The sequence below is a fragment of the Aspergillus multicolor genome, assembly GCF_047715735.1.
Source record: "Aspergillus multicolor strain CBS 133.54 unplaced genomic scaffold BDW74scaffold_28, whole genome shotgun sequence".
NCBI lineage: Eukaryota > Fungi > Ascomycota > Eurotiomycetes > Eurotiales > Aspergillaceae > Aspergillus > Aspergillus multicolor.
In genome coordinates, this window is record NW_027395979.1 from 82,720 (window position 1) to 98,532 (window position 15,813).

The following is a 15,813-nucleotide window of genomic DNA, read 5'->3' on the forward strand; positions in this document are numbered from 1 at the left end:
GCCAAAGTCACCTTTGCATACTTCATACTTGAGTGTAAATACGCATTACCTCCAGCTCATGTGAGTGCCTCATTCTTGCTCCCCCGACCTTTGACTCGCATTGCCCGAATTGCCGCCATCCAGCCTCCCCGCTGCCGAGCTCCTCATCGGCAAGGCAACCATCCATTCCCAATTCTGCCTACCACTCTTTAGTGTTTGGATTTTGTGCTTTTACCCCAGCTTTGAGTCCTAACTGCGCAGCTTTTCATCTTTTGACCTTCCCAGACCGAAGTACAACGAGTCCTTTTGCTGATTGCGTTTGCTTCGTATCGTACAGTTGAGTTGTACTACAGTGGGCGAGTCCGCGCCGAAGGCTCAGCGACAGCCATGGCGTCCCAAAATGCGGAAACCACGGAATTGAAGCAACAAGGAGCCATAGAGACCGCCCAGGCTGCCTCTCAAGACCCCCAATCGCACATTCGACCGGAGACTGTCGAGAAAAAGCTGGTTGACGAGACGCGGAAAGCGGGTCTCCCGGCGTACCAATTCGACCCAGACGCTTCGCCCGAAGAAAAAGCCGCCATCGCAGAGGCTGTACGTTTTCGCTCGGCAGATGATCGTTCGAGTAATTAGTTCACTGATGCCCAGCTCTTCTTCCATTTAGCGCGTGCCCCCGGGCTTCCATCATGATCGAGAACCAAAGGCAGTCGGCGTTATTACAGACAAGGTGAGCTCCGCAAGTTGAAATGAGCACTCGGTCTTTGCTAACCAGGGATTTTCCAAGGATGATGGTATTCCGGCTCCGTATGACCTTCCTCCCCCGAGATCCGCGACTACATTGCTCGCCGACGAAAAAGCCCAAGAGACACCAGAGGAGAAAAAGGAGGACGAAGGAGACGACGAGAAACGTTGGGCACGGGACCGAACAGGCTGGGCTCCACGATATGTTCATGAGACAACTCAGGAAGAGCACGATGAAGCGACTCTGTTAGACCATCAGACGTTCTTGGAGGGCAAACTGGACGAAAAGTTCTTCGGTGGTATGTGCCCTGCCAATACTCTAGCTTCAGTCTAGACTGACCATCCGCTAGATTGGTATCATAATGCGGGCGTTATCGTTTTTGCCTGCTTATCATCTTGGATTGTTGCCGTTCTAGGCGGTGGATTGGCCTGGGTTATGATTATAATGGCCGCCTGCGGCACATATTATCGGACCTCAATTCGGCGAGTTCGGCGGAATTTTCGTGATGATGTTAACCGTGAGATGGCGAAGCAGCGCTTGGAAACCGATACCGAGAGTTTAGAGTGGATCAACAGTTTCTTGGTTAAATTTTGGCCTATCTATGCACCGGTGATGTGCGACACTATTATCAATTCTGTTGACCAGGTTCTGAGCACCTCCACCCCAGCCTTCCTGGACAGCTTACGACTGAAAACGTTTGTCCTAGGCAGCAAACCCCCGCGATTGGAACATGTCAAGACCTATCCCAAGACTGAGGTTGATACCGTCATCATGGACTGGAAATTCAGCTTCACTCCCAACGATACTATGGATTTGACTGCGCGTCAAATCAAAGACAGAATCAATCCCAAAGTTGTCTTGGAAGTACGTCTAGGAAAAGGTGTTGTCAGCAAGGGTCTTGACGTGATTGTCGAGGACATGGCTTGTAGCGGCCTGATGAGAGTGAAGGTGAAGCTCCAGATCCCATTCCCACATATTGAACGTGTCGATGTGTGTTTCTTGGGTCGTCCGGAGCTTGATTATGTTTGCAAACCTCTTGGTGGTGACACCCTCGGCTTCGACATTAACTTCATCCCCGGGCTTGAGAGCTTCATCAAGGAACAGATTCACGCCAATTTGGGTCCGATGATGTACGAACCGAACGTTTTCCCAATTGAAATTGCGAAGATGCTTGCCGGAAATCCTGTCGACCAGGCGATTGGTGTGGTGGCCGTCACTCTGCATGGCGCCCGTCAGCTAAAGAACCCCGACAAGTTTGCCGGTACCCCTGATCCGTATGCAGTTATCTCTCTGAACAACCGGACTGAAGTTGGTCGCACCAAGACGATCCAAGACACTGATAGCCCGAGATGGAACGAGACTATATATGTCATTATCACATCCTTCTCGGACACCTTGACAATTCAGCCGTATGATTGGAACGAATTCCGAAAGGACAAAGAGTTGGGAACCGCCACTTTCGCCCTAGACAAGCTCGAACAAGAGGCTGAGCATGAAAGCGTGTACCTCGAAGTCTTGGCAAGCGGTCGATCTCGGGGTTCCATCCACGCGGACATTCGATTCTTTCCCGTGCTTGAGGGTCGGAAACTGGAAAACGGTGAGCTCGAGCCCCCACCAGAGTTGAACACGGGTATCGCCCGGTTCACGGTTGAGCAAGCCAAGGATCTGGACGGATCTAGGAGCATGGTGGGACAACTCAACCCCTACGGCGTTCTTCTACTCAATGGCAAAGAGATTCACATCACAAGCAAACTCAAGCGAACGAACAACCCCATTTTCCAGAATGCCTCGAAGGAATTCTTAGTTACTGACCGGAAAACCGCTCGGCTTGGACTGGTGATCAAGGACGACAGGGATCTTACCAAGGACCCTATCCTAGGATCTTATCAAATAAAGATGAATGACATGTTGAAGATGATGGAAAAGGGTCACCAATGGTTTCATCTCCATGGTGCAAAATCCGGACGTGCCAAACTGCTCTTGGACTGGAAACCCGTTGCGGTGGGAGGTATTTCAGGAAGCGCGGGCTATCTTGATCCAATTGGTGTCATGCGAATCCATTTTAAGGATGCAGCAGACCTTCGCAATCTGGAGAAGATGGGCAAGTCTGACCCTTATGCTCGTGTGTTGATTGCTGGATACATGAAAGGTCGAACAGTAACGTTCAGAAACAACCTCAACCCGGACTGGGACGAAGTTGTTTATGTTCCTATTCATAGTGTTCGTGAGAAGCTCACCTTGGAAGTCATGGATGAGGAATCTGTGGGGAGCGATAGGTCTCTTGGCTCGGTGGAGATATCAGCAGGAGACTATGTCCACGAGAACGAAGCCGGTGAATACGAAATCGACGATGAGAAACAGCTGGTATCCAGTCCTCTTCGCCTTGGTCAACGCGCCAAAGGGACTTTGAACTACACAGTCGCTTTCTATCCTACGATCCCTGTCGTCAACCCTGAAGACGAAGAGGAAGAGGAGGAGGAGGAGGAAGTTGAGACCGAGGCCGACGAAACCGGTTTGGCAAGGAAGAGCACTGACTTTAAGCGCAAGAGTTACCATTCCAAGTCCAGGAGCGTGGACTCAAGGGTTTCTCAGAATGGAACTACAAACGGTACGGCGGAGGTGCAGACAAACGGACGTTCGAGCCTCGAATCCCGTCCAGGTACTGCGAGAGACTCGGAAACGATGTCGGTGAGGTCTATCAAGGAGGTTCCTAAAACATACATCTCGGTGGAGGACTTGGGCAACCATGGTAAGCCTTGCCAGCTCTTTGTGCTATTGTTTACTCTGTTTTTAAAGCTAATCGTGTAGAATCCGGCTTCATCGTGTTCAAGCTTCATGAGGTCCACCTTTCGCGCAGCAATGTGCACGTGGAGATCCTGATGGACGATTATATGTTCCCCGTGTGGTCATCTCCTAAGATCCGCACCAAGACCGCTAAAGTCGAGGACAGTAAGTTATCCCTGGTCCTATCGCTCCTGGAACAAGCTGACATCTGGCCAGTTGGTGATGCGTTTGTGCGTGAGCTTGAATTCTCGAAGATCACTCTACGAATTGTCGAGAAGCTCAACGCGAAGAATGACGACGACGAACATATTGTGGCCAAACTGACCGGCGACACTTTCCCTACGCTTCAGCGCATCTTGTACACTCCAACTGAGCTTTCCCTCCGATCTAGCGAGGGAGAGGTGAGCAAGGTCACCGTTAGTGCGCGATACATTCCTGTCACCATGAAACTCGACCCTGCAGAAAGTATCAACAACATGGGAACCCTCCGCGTGGACGTCTTGGACGCTGCCGATCTTCCGTCTGCAGACCGAAACGGATACAGTGATCCATACTGCAAATTCCGCCTGGATGGCAAGGAGGTCTTCAAGACCAAGGTACAAAAGAAGACCCTCCACCCTGCCTGGAACGAGTTTTTCGAGACGCCGATCAAGTCACGTATTGGTGCCAATTTCCGCTGCGATGTCTATGATTGGGATTTTGGCGACAAAGCCGACTATCTCGGCGGTGTTCCGATAAATCTTGAGATGCTGGATCCGTTCCAGGGGCAAGAGGTTTCTCTAACTCTTGACGGAAAATCCGGGGCTATCAGATTGAAGCTGTTGTTCAAGCCTACTTATGTCATGCGTTCTCGCCAAGGATCATCGACTTTCTCCGGCACATTTGCTACACCCGGAAAGATTGTTGGTGCCCCGGTCAAAGGAGTCGGGTTTGTTGGTGGCAACGTGATCAAAGGTGCCTCGTTCTTGGGGCGGGGGATCATGTCAAAGATTCGAGGAGACGATTCTTCTAGCGACGAAGAACAAGAGCAGCAGAAGGAGGTACCATCGGCCATCTTGGTGGACGGAGACACGCCTCCTAGCTCGACTCCGAAGAACGATCTTCACCATTCGCGCACTCGAAGTGGCGCATCGCATTACGGCGACAAGCTCAGCATTGGTGGCAAGGGCGAAAGCGGAACTGCTAGAATATCAGTTGTGTCCGCGAGCGGGTATCCTCCGTCGGCCAACGTCCGCGTGCTAGTACGCGCGCTAGGCGCGAAAGGTGCTAAAGAAGTGCTCAAAACCAAGGCCATCAAGAGCGGAGGCGGACCTGTCCTGTTTGATGCTTCGAGCGAAAGCTGCCGGGTGCATAACACAACAGCGGACGCGCAGTACCAAATCAGGGTTGTTGACCACTCAACATTTGGCTCTGATGACGTTCTGGGTGAAGCACCTTTCTTTGTCGGCGACCAGGGTTCGGTGGCTGGACAGGAGAAGACGGTGAATGTTGGCAGTGGTGTGGTTGCTGTCCGAAGCAGCTTTTCGGCTTCCTCAGACAATCTCCGGCCCGGGACAGCATATTCGAACGCAGGCGATAATGCTTCGGAGGGGGCAGACAGCCCCGACTCGAAGAAGCCTCGACGTAGCTTCCTTAGCAAGCGCCATGTCAGTGGGGCGTGAGTATACTAATTATGATGATGTTGCATGCTTTTTATTATTCCTTTTCCTTTGGTTTTGGTCGGCATCAAGCGTTGTGGACTCCACATTATGTAGCGTTTGGTGACGATATTGGGCGGGTGCTGTTGGATATTGGATCATGACTGTTATATACCTTACTTGAAGCGAATGTTAGTTTACTGCTACCCAAGGTACCACTGCGTACACCGCCTGTAGAATGACTTGTCTCTGTCTGCAGTTTTAGCTGTACTCGGTACCATGTGTTGTGACCCGGATACCGGATAGGGTGAGACATGTTCTGTTTATATTTAGCCTCAACCCACAAGGTCTCAACCGCGGTTTGCCTCGAGGCTCTGGTCGCTGGAGCTCAGGGCGACAAGCGAGTTCAGGGATGCCATTACCGTTCGGCCGGGCCAAAGAAAAGGGGAGATCAGGTGCAAGTGGGATTTAAAATTAGCACGGCGAGCGATAGTCTCAATAATCTGTTCCATACAAGGCTGTTGGGAGTGGGTTGGCTTCGATAGTGGCTTTAGCAGCTTTGTTTATTCACGCGCGTGGTTGATTATGAGCTGGGCATGTATATCGATGCAAGGTGGATGGACTACTGTTAGCACACTACACATATCAGATGCCATACTGCTATTATTGACACGAACCAGTAAAGCTGAATCGTCCTGTGCTTGAGTTTGACAGTTGGATGACGAGGCGGTGGGGCGTGTTTTATGAGATCGTTATTTATTGAACCCTGAGGGGGGAGCCGACGGAAAGGGGCGCAGGCTGGCCTCAATCGATGCCGGTCTGGAATTGACTGAAGATAGGGAGGTTTCAGGCAGGTGTCACTTAGGCTGTCAGATGATGAAATTAATGATATCAATTTGTTGGCAACTTTGGGCGAGACATGCAGCAGAAGTGAGGGCGTTGAGGTCTAACCGCGCTGCTATCTGGTATCTTTCAACCACAACCATTCCACTCCGTAGAGGCCTAGGTACGTAGCAATCGCGTACTCTTCGTGCTCATAGCCATAGTAACAGTACCTGCCAGCTGGTCACCTGGCCTGAGACTTTTTGAATCTGCCTGGAATGTTTCTAATTCCTGTCGGCATAGCTGCCTGTACTGTCACGGGGGCCCCTCAGTATGGGTAACTTTGGTAAGATACGGTCACGGAGCTCCCCCTCCCTAGTGGGGATTGATGTTTTCGTCATAGTCCGGCCTCTCAATAAAACCACCGACAGTCCACCTTGTCTTCCAAGCTTCCCTCCAACTTTCTCTTCTCCTCCTCATTCCCCTTGGCTTTTGCCTCCAAACCCCTGTCCGTTTGCCATTGGATTGTAAGTGTGCCTTTATTCGTTCCAATTGCGCTGGTGTCGCACTGTTGCCGTCATCCCTCCTTCGCCAGCGATCGACACCAGCGACACACCATGTCTGTTGTGGCAACGTGGATCAAGGCAGCCTGCCTGTCACTGCCCGTTCAATTGACACGATTACCCGGCTGTTGTCCTTTATATATTCCTGCTCTCCGTCGCTTGAATAGGCGCTTCGACACTAACTTTCATCTCTCCACTAGTAGCCTAAATCCTTACTTCACTGTCGAGTTCAGACTCCTCCGCATACCAACATCAACAAGGCACTAGAACAGACACAATGGCTACAAAAGATCTGCCTACCCATCTCTCCGCCGGCGGCTTTGGCAAGCACCATGGCAAGACTCAGTCTCACATGGTAAGTTCTGCTCATTTTTCATTTTCGTGGCTTCTTTCTATCTCTGGCGTGTATGGCGCTTGGAAAGCGCCGCCCGCTATGACGTCTATTCTGCCCCTCCCGCTGCAGGTTCAGTCCACCAAGTTCCAGCAGGCAGCGACTTGATACGCCACGAACGGGCACCGGTTGCGATTTCCGCAAATGTTGCTCTTTGTGATGCCCGCTCTTGAGGAGTTCTTGGCCGTCTCTGCCCGCCATGTCGGCACTCCATGAATATCCCCCATGGGCTCACAGTACCACGTTCTGGCTACGGTATCCGTTTCCAGCACGCAATGTCGCATGCTGTACTTCGGTGGGCTTTGCTCGGTACACAGGTCTGATTTTTGATTTGCTGTGCCTACTTTCCAATTCTGTTGTTGAGCGTGTAGCGGACCTTGTACTGGGTTTGATTCTTGACTAACGTTTTAGGCATTCGAAAATGCCTCAACCAGTGTTGCGGCTTCCCAGATGCGGAATGCTCTGAACGCCCTAGCCGAGACCGTCCCCGATGAGAACGAGCGCAAGCGATTCGAGGCCGAGACGGACAACTTCTTCGCTCTTTTCCGCAGATTCCTTAACGACAAGGCCAAGGGTAACGCCGTCAACTGGGACCGCATTGCTCCTCCCCAGCCCTCGCAGGTCGTCAACTACGATGACATTGGCAAGGAGTCGTCCGTTGAGTTCCTCAACAAGCTGGCTGTTGTCAAGCTCAACGGTGGTCTCGGTACCTCGATGGGTTGCGTCGGCCCTAAGTCCGTCATTGAGGTCCGTGAGGGCATGTCCTTCCTGGATCTGTCCGTCCGCCAGATCGAGCACCTCAACCGCACCTACAACGTCAACGTCCCCTTCGTTCTGATGAACTCCTTCAACACCGACCAGGACACACAATCCATCATCAAGAAGTACCAGGGCCACAACGTCGACATCATCACTTTCAACCAGTCTCGCTACCCCAGAATCATCAAGGACTCGCTCCTCCCCGCGCCCAAGTCCTTTGACGCTCCTCTGCAGGACTGGTACCCCCCTGGACACGGTGACGTTTTCGAGTCTCTGTACAACTCTGGTACCCTCGACAAGCTCCTGGAGCGTGGTGTTGAGTACATTTTCCTGTCCAACGCGGACAACCTGGGCGCCGTTGTGGACACCCGTATTCTGCAGCACATGATCGACACCAAGTCCGAGTACATCATGGAGTTGACCGACAAGACCAAGGCCGATGTCAAGGGTGGTACCATCATTGACTACGAGGGCAAGGTCCGTCTTCTTGAAATTGCTCAGGTGCCCAAGGAGCACGTCAACGAGTTCAAGTCTATCAAGAAGTTCAAGTACTTCAACACCAACAACATCTGGATGAACCTCCGCGCCATCAAGCGTGTCGTTGAGGAGAACGAGCTCGAGATGGAGATCATCGCCAACGAGAAGTCTATCCCCGCTGACAAGAAGGGCGAGGCCGACCAGGCCATCTACCAGCTCGAGACCGCTGTCGGTGCCGCCATCCGCCACTTCAAGAATGCCCACGGTGTCAACGTTCCCCGTCGCCGTTTCCTTCCCGTCAAGACCTGCTCCGACTTGCTCCTGGTCAAGTCTGACCTCTACCGCCTCGAGCACGGTCAGCTTGTCATGGACCCCAACCGATTCGGTGGTGTCCCTGTCATCAAGCTTGGTGGAGACTTCAAGAAGGTCTCTGATTTCCAGAAGCGCATCCCAAGCATTCCTCGCATCGTCGAGCTGGACCACCTTACCATCACCGGTGCGGTCAACCTCGGTCGCAACGTGACCCTGAAGGGTACCGTCATCATCGTGGCCACAGAGACCAGCACAATCGATATTCCCCCAGGATCCGTACTGGAGAACTGCGTTGTACAAGGCAGTCTGCGCATCCTCGAGCATTAAGCGGCCATTAGGCCATAATGTATCTAGCTTCCTAATTACCAATTACCTTCTCACCTGTTGATGATTTGTTTGCTCTGGTATACATTGAGCGAACCGGATTATGTGGTACAGTTTAATCTAGTGATGTGTTCGCGATATTGTAGTCTGCTTGACTTTTGCAAGTTTGGTATTTTCGAAGTGCTAAGTCTAAACTTAAAACGTCGTACAGAGCACCTACTGTCGTTCAATTTGAACCTGGCATGCCCTATAAAATAGGAGGTACAAGTAAATAGCCAGCGAACCTGCCCGTCGCCGTCATCTGTTGTCCACACATCCGTACAGGGTCAATTCGAGCAATGTTTCAAGGTTCACCTCCAAATCTACACGCTGATACCTTATATGAACCCAAGTAGAATTCCTCTGCTCCGATACCCCTTTTCCGTTATAAACTTCAGGTTGACTGAAACGGCGACAGTGGCTACTGACGGAGGAAACAGCTCGCTTTGCTTCGGTATCATCAAGTGGAGATATATTATCAGCATATGTACGTACATGTACATAAGGGTATCAAACACAGACACAGATGACATCCCAATCTGACCCGTCCATCCGCCCAACTAGCTATATAGATCGAAATATATTCGTTCACATAACGAGATATGAAGATATACGCACCCACCAAAAAATAAACCTTGCCAATACGAAGAGGAGAGACAATCCAGCTGCACCTAAGCAAAATACGAGCAAAAAGCTAATACGTAGAGGAGACGAGAAGTGTATCACATCTGCCAACTCCCCTGCGGCATCCACGCAGGCATTCCACTGTCACCGCCCATATTGCCGAAGTCGAGGTTGAGGCCCAATGTGTTGAAGAACTGGTCGTCGAGGCCGACGCCCAGATCGGGCGCGTACATGCCCATTCCCATTCCCATGCTCATGGTACCGGGAATACTGCTGTCCATTGGAATGCCCATTGTCATAGGCATATTTGGGTTCGTGAAGCCGTAGCCCGGGGTGAGAGTTGCGCCTGTATTTGGGGGGTGGGATTGCTGGGTGGGGGTTGTGGTTGCGGGGTTGAATTGTGGTGGTGCTTGGGTTGGGTAGAATTGACCTTGAGAGTATGAAGACCAGGAGCTGGGGTCTGTGGTTGGAATGTTTGAGTTTGGATTTGAGCTCGTGGCGGCGGTTGGCGAGTGAGAGAGGAGCTGGGAGCTCATGGGAGCAGAAGGGCCTGGTTGGCTGCTGCTGGTAGCAGCGTTTGAGGCTGGAGAGTTATGGGGGAAACCGGCGTCAGAGTTGGTGCGTGGTTTGAACGGTTCATATTGTTGCTGTTGTTTCTGATTTGATTCGCCGGTAGCGACCTCGCTGAGGAGGTGGAGAGGGGTTGGGGCGTTGTCCTTCGCTCGAATTTGAGAGTTTGCCTATTTTCACAGAATGATTAGAAACTTTATACGGCGTAAGGAGCTATGAAATAGTGATACCTGATTCGTTTCCTGGCCGGTATTGTCTTTCGTGTTTTCCTTCGCGGCCTGGGGCGCGGCCCTTGACAATCTATCCTGCTCATTGCGCGCCTTGAACATGTTCCTCAGCATAGTCATATGTGTCGTAAACTTGCCCGGCGTGACACCACCCGCAAGCGATCCGGCAGCGGTATAGTGCGCAATGACCTTGTCCATGTAACACTCCACATACAGCATTTTAGGGTCAATCACCTGTCCGATATACGAGTCTGGCGCTGTCACAATCGAGTAGAGTTTTATCAGTGAGACGAAGGAGTATGTCGTCTTGGCAAGAACAAACGTCGGCAGGTTGATAAGATCCTTCGGAGAGATAGCCACAATGATGTCCAGGGCTTCGTGGATGGCGGAGAGAGTCGAACTCAGAGCTGTCACGCGCTCGGCTGCAGTAGGATCTGTAATGTCGGCATTTTTGAGTTCGTTATCACCGAAGGGGTCGAGCGCCATGGCATTTTCGTGAAGGTAAATGGTCACAATAGCTTGCGCTTGGGTCATCAAATCTGAGCTGTTAGCACCGGCTGTGTTTTCTCCGAAGAAATAAGCTTACTTGAATTGTATTTACTGATCGCTTCTCTTCCCCAGTGGTTCAGTTGCTTCTCGAACGCTCGTATAGTAAACACGGACTTGGGGTCGGAGTATGACAGACTGCCGGCGTCGTCGGAAAAGAACCGCGAGCTGATATCTTCGATAATTCGTCCTAGCTTGACCCAGTGAACCAGTTTTTTATCTGAAGGTAAAGCATCTGGTGAGTTTTCCAGAATATCTACACACTCGTCCATATACGGGAGCCACCGAACGAGAATCGGCCGTCTCAACGCACTCGATACCCTATTGCTGTTAGATGTCTCTTGCGATAGATCTTCCTCGCAGCCAAAGACTTACTGGGCAAGTGTAAAGTAACACGCCAGCCAAGTCCGTCGTACCTCCGCCGAGTCAGGATACAGAATTGCGGACTGCTTCGCAAATTCACGAATCAAATAAAAGGGCTTCTTCTTTGATTTCGTGTACATCTGAATATCCATTCCCATGGACACAGCCAGCTGTGCCAACTGAAAGAAATTGATCTCATCATAATTCTCAGGGGGCCTATAGAACGCCACTGATAGAAGAATTCCTTGCATAAGATCGAGCGACTTGTGGCCTTTCACGAACACCCGCTCCGCCACTGTCCTGTAGAACTCGACAAACACTGTCTGCTGAGCACCCGGATCAAACGGACCCATCGCAACGGCGACAATGGCGTGGAACAGCACCTGCTTGTTTTTGCGGACTTCGTCCATCTGCGTACCAGGAGGGAAAACTACCATTGGTACGTGTGTCGACATCAAATCAACATAGCGCTTAAAGGAATCCGCAGCAACGGCGTAGCTCACGAGCCCTCTGTTGATGATATCAGGATCAACGGCGTTCTCCTTTGGGTCGGGTTTCGAGGTAGACCAGCCCTTCCACGGAACCGGCCACTGTCTCCCTGAATTATCAGTGTTGTCCGTCGCCGGGCTAGGATTGCTAGCTTGAGACGGTGTTGACTGCGTAGCCGTCGCGTCCCGGTCCTTGAAATCCCCGCTATGCTGGCGCTTGTTCCCCGAAGGCCCTGGTCTCGATGGAACAGAGACAGAACGATCAGTGTTCCTCTGCCCCGGCACCAGCCAGCGGCGGCCCAGATTTTCCTCTCCCCTTGACAGGGAAGAAGACGAAGTTTGGCCGGTGTTCTTTGATGGCAAGAGCGCATCAACCTTCTCCTTCTGCGTAGCATGCAGCGTGGCCGTTAACACATCAATCTTGCGCTCCAGCTCCGACACCCGACTATCCGTTTTCTTCTGACGTTTCCGACTCGGGACCGTCACAATGCATGAACGGCCAGCTTTGGCGCACCGCTTGCACGGGTTGTCTGGGTTGAGGTCGGGCTCGCATCGGACTTTCAGCTGCCGGCAGGACTCACAGGCCCGCGGTCTTTTAGCGTCCGAGTTAGGATCATTTGGATCGGAATCATGCTGTGGTGAAACGTGGGCGCGATAGGCCGACGAGGGATCCCCTGTGTAAGCGAATTGCGCCGATTGGGCGTGGTTGTACGGGTTCAGGGCTGTCGAGGACAGGCGTTGATGTAATGGCTGGGATGGAGGCTCGGGGTATTCGGAGTCTATATGCAAGAGGATGGATGCATCAACAATAGGCGGTACATATCACACTGCTTATTGAAGTATAAAAAGCTTACCTGATTCCGCGCTCTCGGAGCTGGTCTCCCCCCTGTGTAATCGTGGATCAATCTCCATCGATTGCGGGGACTGTGGGTATGCATGTCAGCTGTCAGCTTGTCAAGCATCGTGGCAAATTCAAGCAGCAGGCAAGCTAGAAAAGAACACCGGCAGACCCGAGCGCAAAGAAGAGCGCTATCGGTTGTAGCGTACCTTGATCGCTTGCGGAGTGTCAGCTATTAATATACTCCGTACTGTCCGGACGCGGTGGTGTAAGAGCACGCTGTACTGTCGGAGCACGGTGGGTTCGGTCTCCGACTGCCGACCGGCAAACTGCAGCCGCAAAACAAAGCTCAGATAAATAGATGACGTCCAGTCACTAGGTCTCTCAAATTGATGAAGGAATGTTTCCAGAAGCTGCGCTTATCATGTCCAAGACGCCCTTTGAACTTTCTGGAGGAAACTTCAATGTGAAAGAGGTTGAGTTAACACGAAGAGCAAGTCGAGGTGGATCTTCGCCCCAGCAACCAATCAACAGTTCTGGCCCCAGGCCCGTCAACTACGTACACCTACGACTGCCTTGAAGCCACGAGAATGCATTCTATCATCTCAATTCAAGGAATTCTGCTTCAGTAACGCAATGATCTTTCGTTAACTGGCTGCATCAAATGCCGAATACACCACGCCGATGTAAACGCCAATGCAAAGGGTAAAAAACTCAGTCCATCAATTGGAGAGGCTCTGGGAAAGCAACAAGAAAACGCCGGCTCAAACGTAGAGGGGATCATATATAGCCAAAAGGTCAGAAAAACAACAACATCCACCCATATAATAAGCCAGACTGCATACGCCAGCGGCTGTCTAGGACGTCTTGTGTACGGGACACTCCCTCTTCCGCTCAAACCACTCCACTATGCACCTCTTATGGAACTTGCACAGACACTCGAGCCGGACAAGAGACTGCCCGACCTCGTACTCTTCCATGCAAATTGTGCATTCCTGTTCGGTCCCGTCTTGCCCGACGCAGTCCTTCTCGGTGGCGATGAACGCGAGCATCCTCACAGGAAGCGGGGACTGCGAAACTGGGCTTCCGCTCGGCGGGCGGCCGTGGTTCATGATGCAGTCCCGGATATGCGCTTCTCGAGCATCCTCATTTCCATTCGTGCCAATGGCCGGTAGCTCATTGTCGCATATTGGACAGAGATCGCACTCATCCACCTGACGAGAGGATCGGGACGAACCGCGCTGCCTGCTCGAAGATGCCTCAGGCTGCGCAGCTGGAGCATTCAGTGAGCTCGTCCTGGGATAGTGAAACGAATGTCTCTGTGCGTTGAGAGGCGGTAAATGAGAACTTGAAGCGGGGCCATAACTTAAAGGACGGCCCTGGAACGAGGAACCGTAAGAGCCACCGAGGCCAGTGAAAGCAGGGTAGTCGCTGGACCCGACGGTCCTACGGGGAGGTCTAGATGTGAAAGTATCCGGCTATGCACGTCAGTCTCCGACTATTCTTCTTCAAAGGGTAGAGAACTCACAATCGAGCCATGATGTTGACGAGATGGGGTAGATAACGAGTGATATGACCGATGCCGCGGCCAGGCTAGACCTGACCCAATTTCACCAGACGGCCGTACAGGGGGATATCCAGCCGGTGGCTCCGGGTTCGGATCAGGGACACAGGGGTTACATAACCTCACTTCCTCGCCGCCACCCAGAGCTGGGTTCAGGGCAACCGGCGACTGTGCAGAATCGTCTCTTTCCAGATTGACGATGTGCGTTGCGCGTTGCGCAATGGCAGAAGCGGTGGGCCGCTCTGAAGCGGGGGGATGCACAATATACTGTCTCGGAATTGTGATCCGATGAGGGGAGCATGCCGAGCAAACGACTCGACCACACTTCCGACAGTGGTGCTTTCTATACCAGAAGCTAAACGTCGTCCGACAGATAGGGCATTCTGTCACCTCCGTATCCGGCTGCCATCGCGGCCGGTTGTAGTCCCCATATTGTGTATCCCCACGAGTCCATGAGCTCTGCCGGCTGTCGCGGCCTTCGCGGGGTATTTGAGGCGGCGCTTCTGAGGGCGAAGACGATAGATCGACTGCGGTTTCGTAGGTCGAGCCGGGTAACGGCGCGCTGGGTTGTGCGTGTGATGGTGTATTTATCAAGATAGACCTGCTATCCATTTCCGCTCTACTGCTTGACCCGACTCTGAGGGGTCTAGCATAGCTCGCCTCAGACACCTCCGGGTTGACTAGTCTTCTCTTCCGGTCAGGTCCCGTAAGAGTCGGTCTCCTTCTTTCCGTAGGCCTATCTAGAAACGGGCCTTCGCGGGTGCTCAAACTTTCCGAGCTCGCATGGAGCCTCAATGCGGGTGTGGCTGTGGTTGACGGGCCGGAGGTGGACGAGGCGAGATTCGAGAATGACGACATGTGCCTCACAAACGGAGGCGAGGGACGCGAAACCGAAGATGTTATGTTTTCTAGATTCACAGGAGAGACCAGTCTCCGTCGTTTTCCCAGCAAGCGGGCATCGACCAGGTGGCGCGACGATTCCAGGATGATAGGTCGGGAGAGGTATAGAACGCCGGTAATGAGTAATCGCAGAGTCGACGGATGAGAAACGGTTTATATAGAGGCGACGAGGTTCGGGAGCGTGCGGAGCAAAGAAAATAGGTGAGAAAGATGGAAAAGATAAGAATATTTGAGAAGCGTATGAGTCGAGACAGGTCAGGTCAACTTCAAGCGGAGAGTCTCGTGACAGTCACCCAGCGATCGCAAGACCGGCAAAACGCCGCGCTAGAATCGAGCACGGGCCAGGGAGAAGGAATAGAAACAGAGAGTTAAGATAGAAGCAAGAACAGAGTTAGATTGAGTGGAAGAAGGCCGAGCCCAGGTTGTTTTGAGCCTGCAACAGCGTGCCTGGTCTTATCACCGCCACCACACACAGTGCCCGAAAATTCGCCGCGGGGCGCGCAAACAAACCAACCAGCTACCAGCGCCGAGGCGTGATCAAGATGGCAGCTAGCTCATATAAATCAGAAAATTGACACGGCCCAAAGTACCGAGTGACCCCTGCAGGCGCAGAGATCAGAAGACGTGAGTACCGTGACTCCTCCCCTGAACCGAAGTACAGCTGTGCTGAATAATACCACTGGTGCCAGAACCAAAAGAGCCTCAATGGATATGTCGGCTTCTACAAAAGATCGCTCTACAAGAATTAGAATTAAAATTTTATATTTCTGAATCAATACACGAAAGGCACCTCCAACATGTACACTGGATAGGCTTCTCCATAAAAGACCAAGCCAAGCACAAATAACAAGGACTGGCTTCGTA

The 15,813-nt window shown here is 52.1% G+C and overlaps 5 protein-coding genes across 5 annotated transcripts; 3 read left to right on the forward strand and 2 right to left on the reverse strand.

The window, feature by feature from the left end:
- Positions 1 to 5,379, forward strand: BDW74DRAFT_69287 (putative membrane bound C2 domain protein (vp115)). The gene is made up of 5 exons (XM_073733472.1): positions 1 to 573; positions 644 to 706; positions 764 to 1,019; positions 1,071 to 3,470; positions 3,530 to 5,379. The coding sequence occupies exons 1-5, from the start codon at positions 367 to 369 to the stop codon at positions 5,164 to 5,166; spliced, it is 4,563 nt and encodes a 1,520-aa protein (XP_073580445.1). The 5' UTR covers positions 1 to 366; the 3' UTR covers positions 5,167 to 5,379.
- Position 5,380: 1 nt separating this feature from the next.
- On the forward strand, positions 5,381 to 5,838 carry BDW74DRAFT_69276 (uncharacterized protein). Its single transcript, XM_073733471.1, has 2 exons — positions 5,381 to 5,769; positions 5,823 to 5,838. Exon 1 carries the CDS (start codon positions 5,457 to 5,459, stop codon positions 5,685 to 5,687), a length of 231 nt encoding a protein of 76 aa, XP_073580446.1. The 5' UTR covers positions 5,381 to 5,456; the 3' UTR covers positions 5,688 to 5,769; positions 5,823 to 5,838.
- Positions 5,839 to 6,428: 590 nt separating this feature from the next.
- ugp1 (UTP glucose-1-phosphate uridylyltransferase) lies at positions 6,429 to 9,084 on the forward strand. Its single transcript, XM_073725454.1, has 3 exons — positions 6,429 to 6,491; positions 6,728 to 6,882; positions 7,330 to 9,084. Exons 2-3 carry the CDS (start codon positions 6,805 to 6,807, stop codon positions 8,791 to 8,793), a joined length of 1,542 nt encoding a protein of 513 aa, XP_073580447.1. The 5' UTR covers positions 6,429 to 6,491; positions 6,728 to 6,804; the 3' UTR covers positions 8,794 to 9,084.
- A 372-nt stretch (positions 9,085 to 9,456) lies between these two features.
- Positions 9,457 to 12,718, reverse strand: BDW74DRAFT_69294 (putative C6 transcription factor (War1)). The gene is made up of 5 exons (XM_073733473.1): positions 12,502 to 12,718; positions 11,172 to 12,426; positions 10,837 to 11,117; positions 10,254 to 10,789; positions 9,457 to 10,193 (listed from the first exon to the last, which is right to left on the reverse strand). Exons 1-5 carry the CDS (start codon positions 12,557 to 12,559, stop codon positions 9,552 to 9,554), a joined length of 2,772 nt encoding a protein of 923 aa, XP_073580448.1. The 5' UTR covers positions 12,560 to 12,718; the 3' UTR covers positions 9,457 to 9,551.
- A 216-nt stretch (positions 12,719 to 12,934) lies between these two features.
- On the reverse strand, positions 12,935 to 15,485 carry BDW74DRAFT_159411 (phosphatidylinositol-3-phosphate-binding ubiquitin-protein ligase). The gene is made up of 2 exons (XM_073725455.1): positions 14,014 to 15,485; positions 12,935 to 13,963 (listed from the first exon to the last, which is right to left on the reverse strand). Exons 1-2 carry the CDS (start codon positions 14,905 to 14,907, stop codon positions 13,343 to 13,345), a joined length of 1,515 nt encoding a protein of 504 aa, XP_073580449.1. The 5' UTR covers positions 14,908 to 15,485; the 3' UTR covers positions 12,935 to 13,342.
- Positions 15,486 to 15,813: the final 328 nt, after the last annotated feature.

What these genes read in the sequence shown, in the direction of transcription:
- BDW74DRAFT_69287 (XM_073733472.1), top strand. Translation starts at nt 367, where the DNA reads ATGGCGTCCCAAAATGCGGAAACCACGGAATTGAAGCAACAAGGAGCC. An exon ending in AAGCCGCCATCGCAGAGGCT is followed by an intron (nt 574 to 643) that starts GTACGTTTTCGC and finishes TCTTCCATTTAG; the next exon opens with CGCGTGCCCCCGGGCTTCCA. An exon ending in GGAGGACTTGGGCAACCATG is followed by an intron (nt 3,471 to 3,529) that starts GTAAGCCTTGCC and finishes CTAATCGTGTAG; the next exon opens with AATCCGGCTTCATCGTGTTC.
- BDW74DRAFT_69276 (XM_073733471.1), top strand. Translation starts at nt 5,457, where the DNA reads ATGTTCTGTTTATATTTAGCCTCAACCCACAAGGTCTCAACCGCGGTT.
- ugp1 (XM_073725454.1), top strand. Translation starts at nt 6,805, where the DNA reads ATGGCTACAAAAGATCTGCCTACCCATCTCTCCGCCGGCGGCTTTGGC. An exon ending in GCAAGACTCAGTCTCACATG is followed by an intron (nt 6,883 to 7,329) that starts GTAAGTTCTGCT and finishes CTAACGTTTTAG; the next exon opens with GCATTCGAAAATGCCTCAAC.
- BDW74DRAFT_69294 (XM_073733473.1), bottom strand. Translation starts at nt 12,559, where the DNA reads ATGGAGATTGATCCACGATTACACAGGGGGGAGACCAGCTCCGAGAGC. An exon ending in CTCCGAGAGCGCGGAATCAG is followed by an intron (nt 12,427 to 12,501) that starts GTAAGCTTTTTA and finishes TCTTGCATATAG; the next exon opens with ACTCCGAATACCCCGAGCCT. An exon ending in GATCAGTAAATACAATTCAA is followed by an intron (nt 10,790 to 10,836) that starts GTAAGCTTATTT and finishes CTAACAGCTCAG; the next exon opens with ATTTGATGACCCAAGCGCAA.
- BDW74DRAFT_159411 (XM_073725455.1), bottom strand. Translation starts at nt 14,907, where the DNA reads ATGTCGTCATTCTCGAATCTCGCCTCGTCCACCTCCGGCCCGTCAACC. An exon ending in GTCAACATCATGGCTCGATT is followed by an intron (nt 13,964 to 14,013) that starts GTGAGTTCTCTA and finishes TGACGTGCATAG; the next exon opens with CCGGATACTTTCACATCTAG.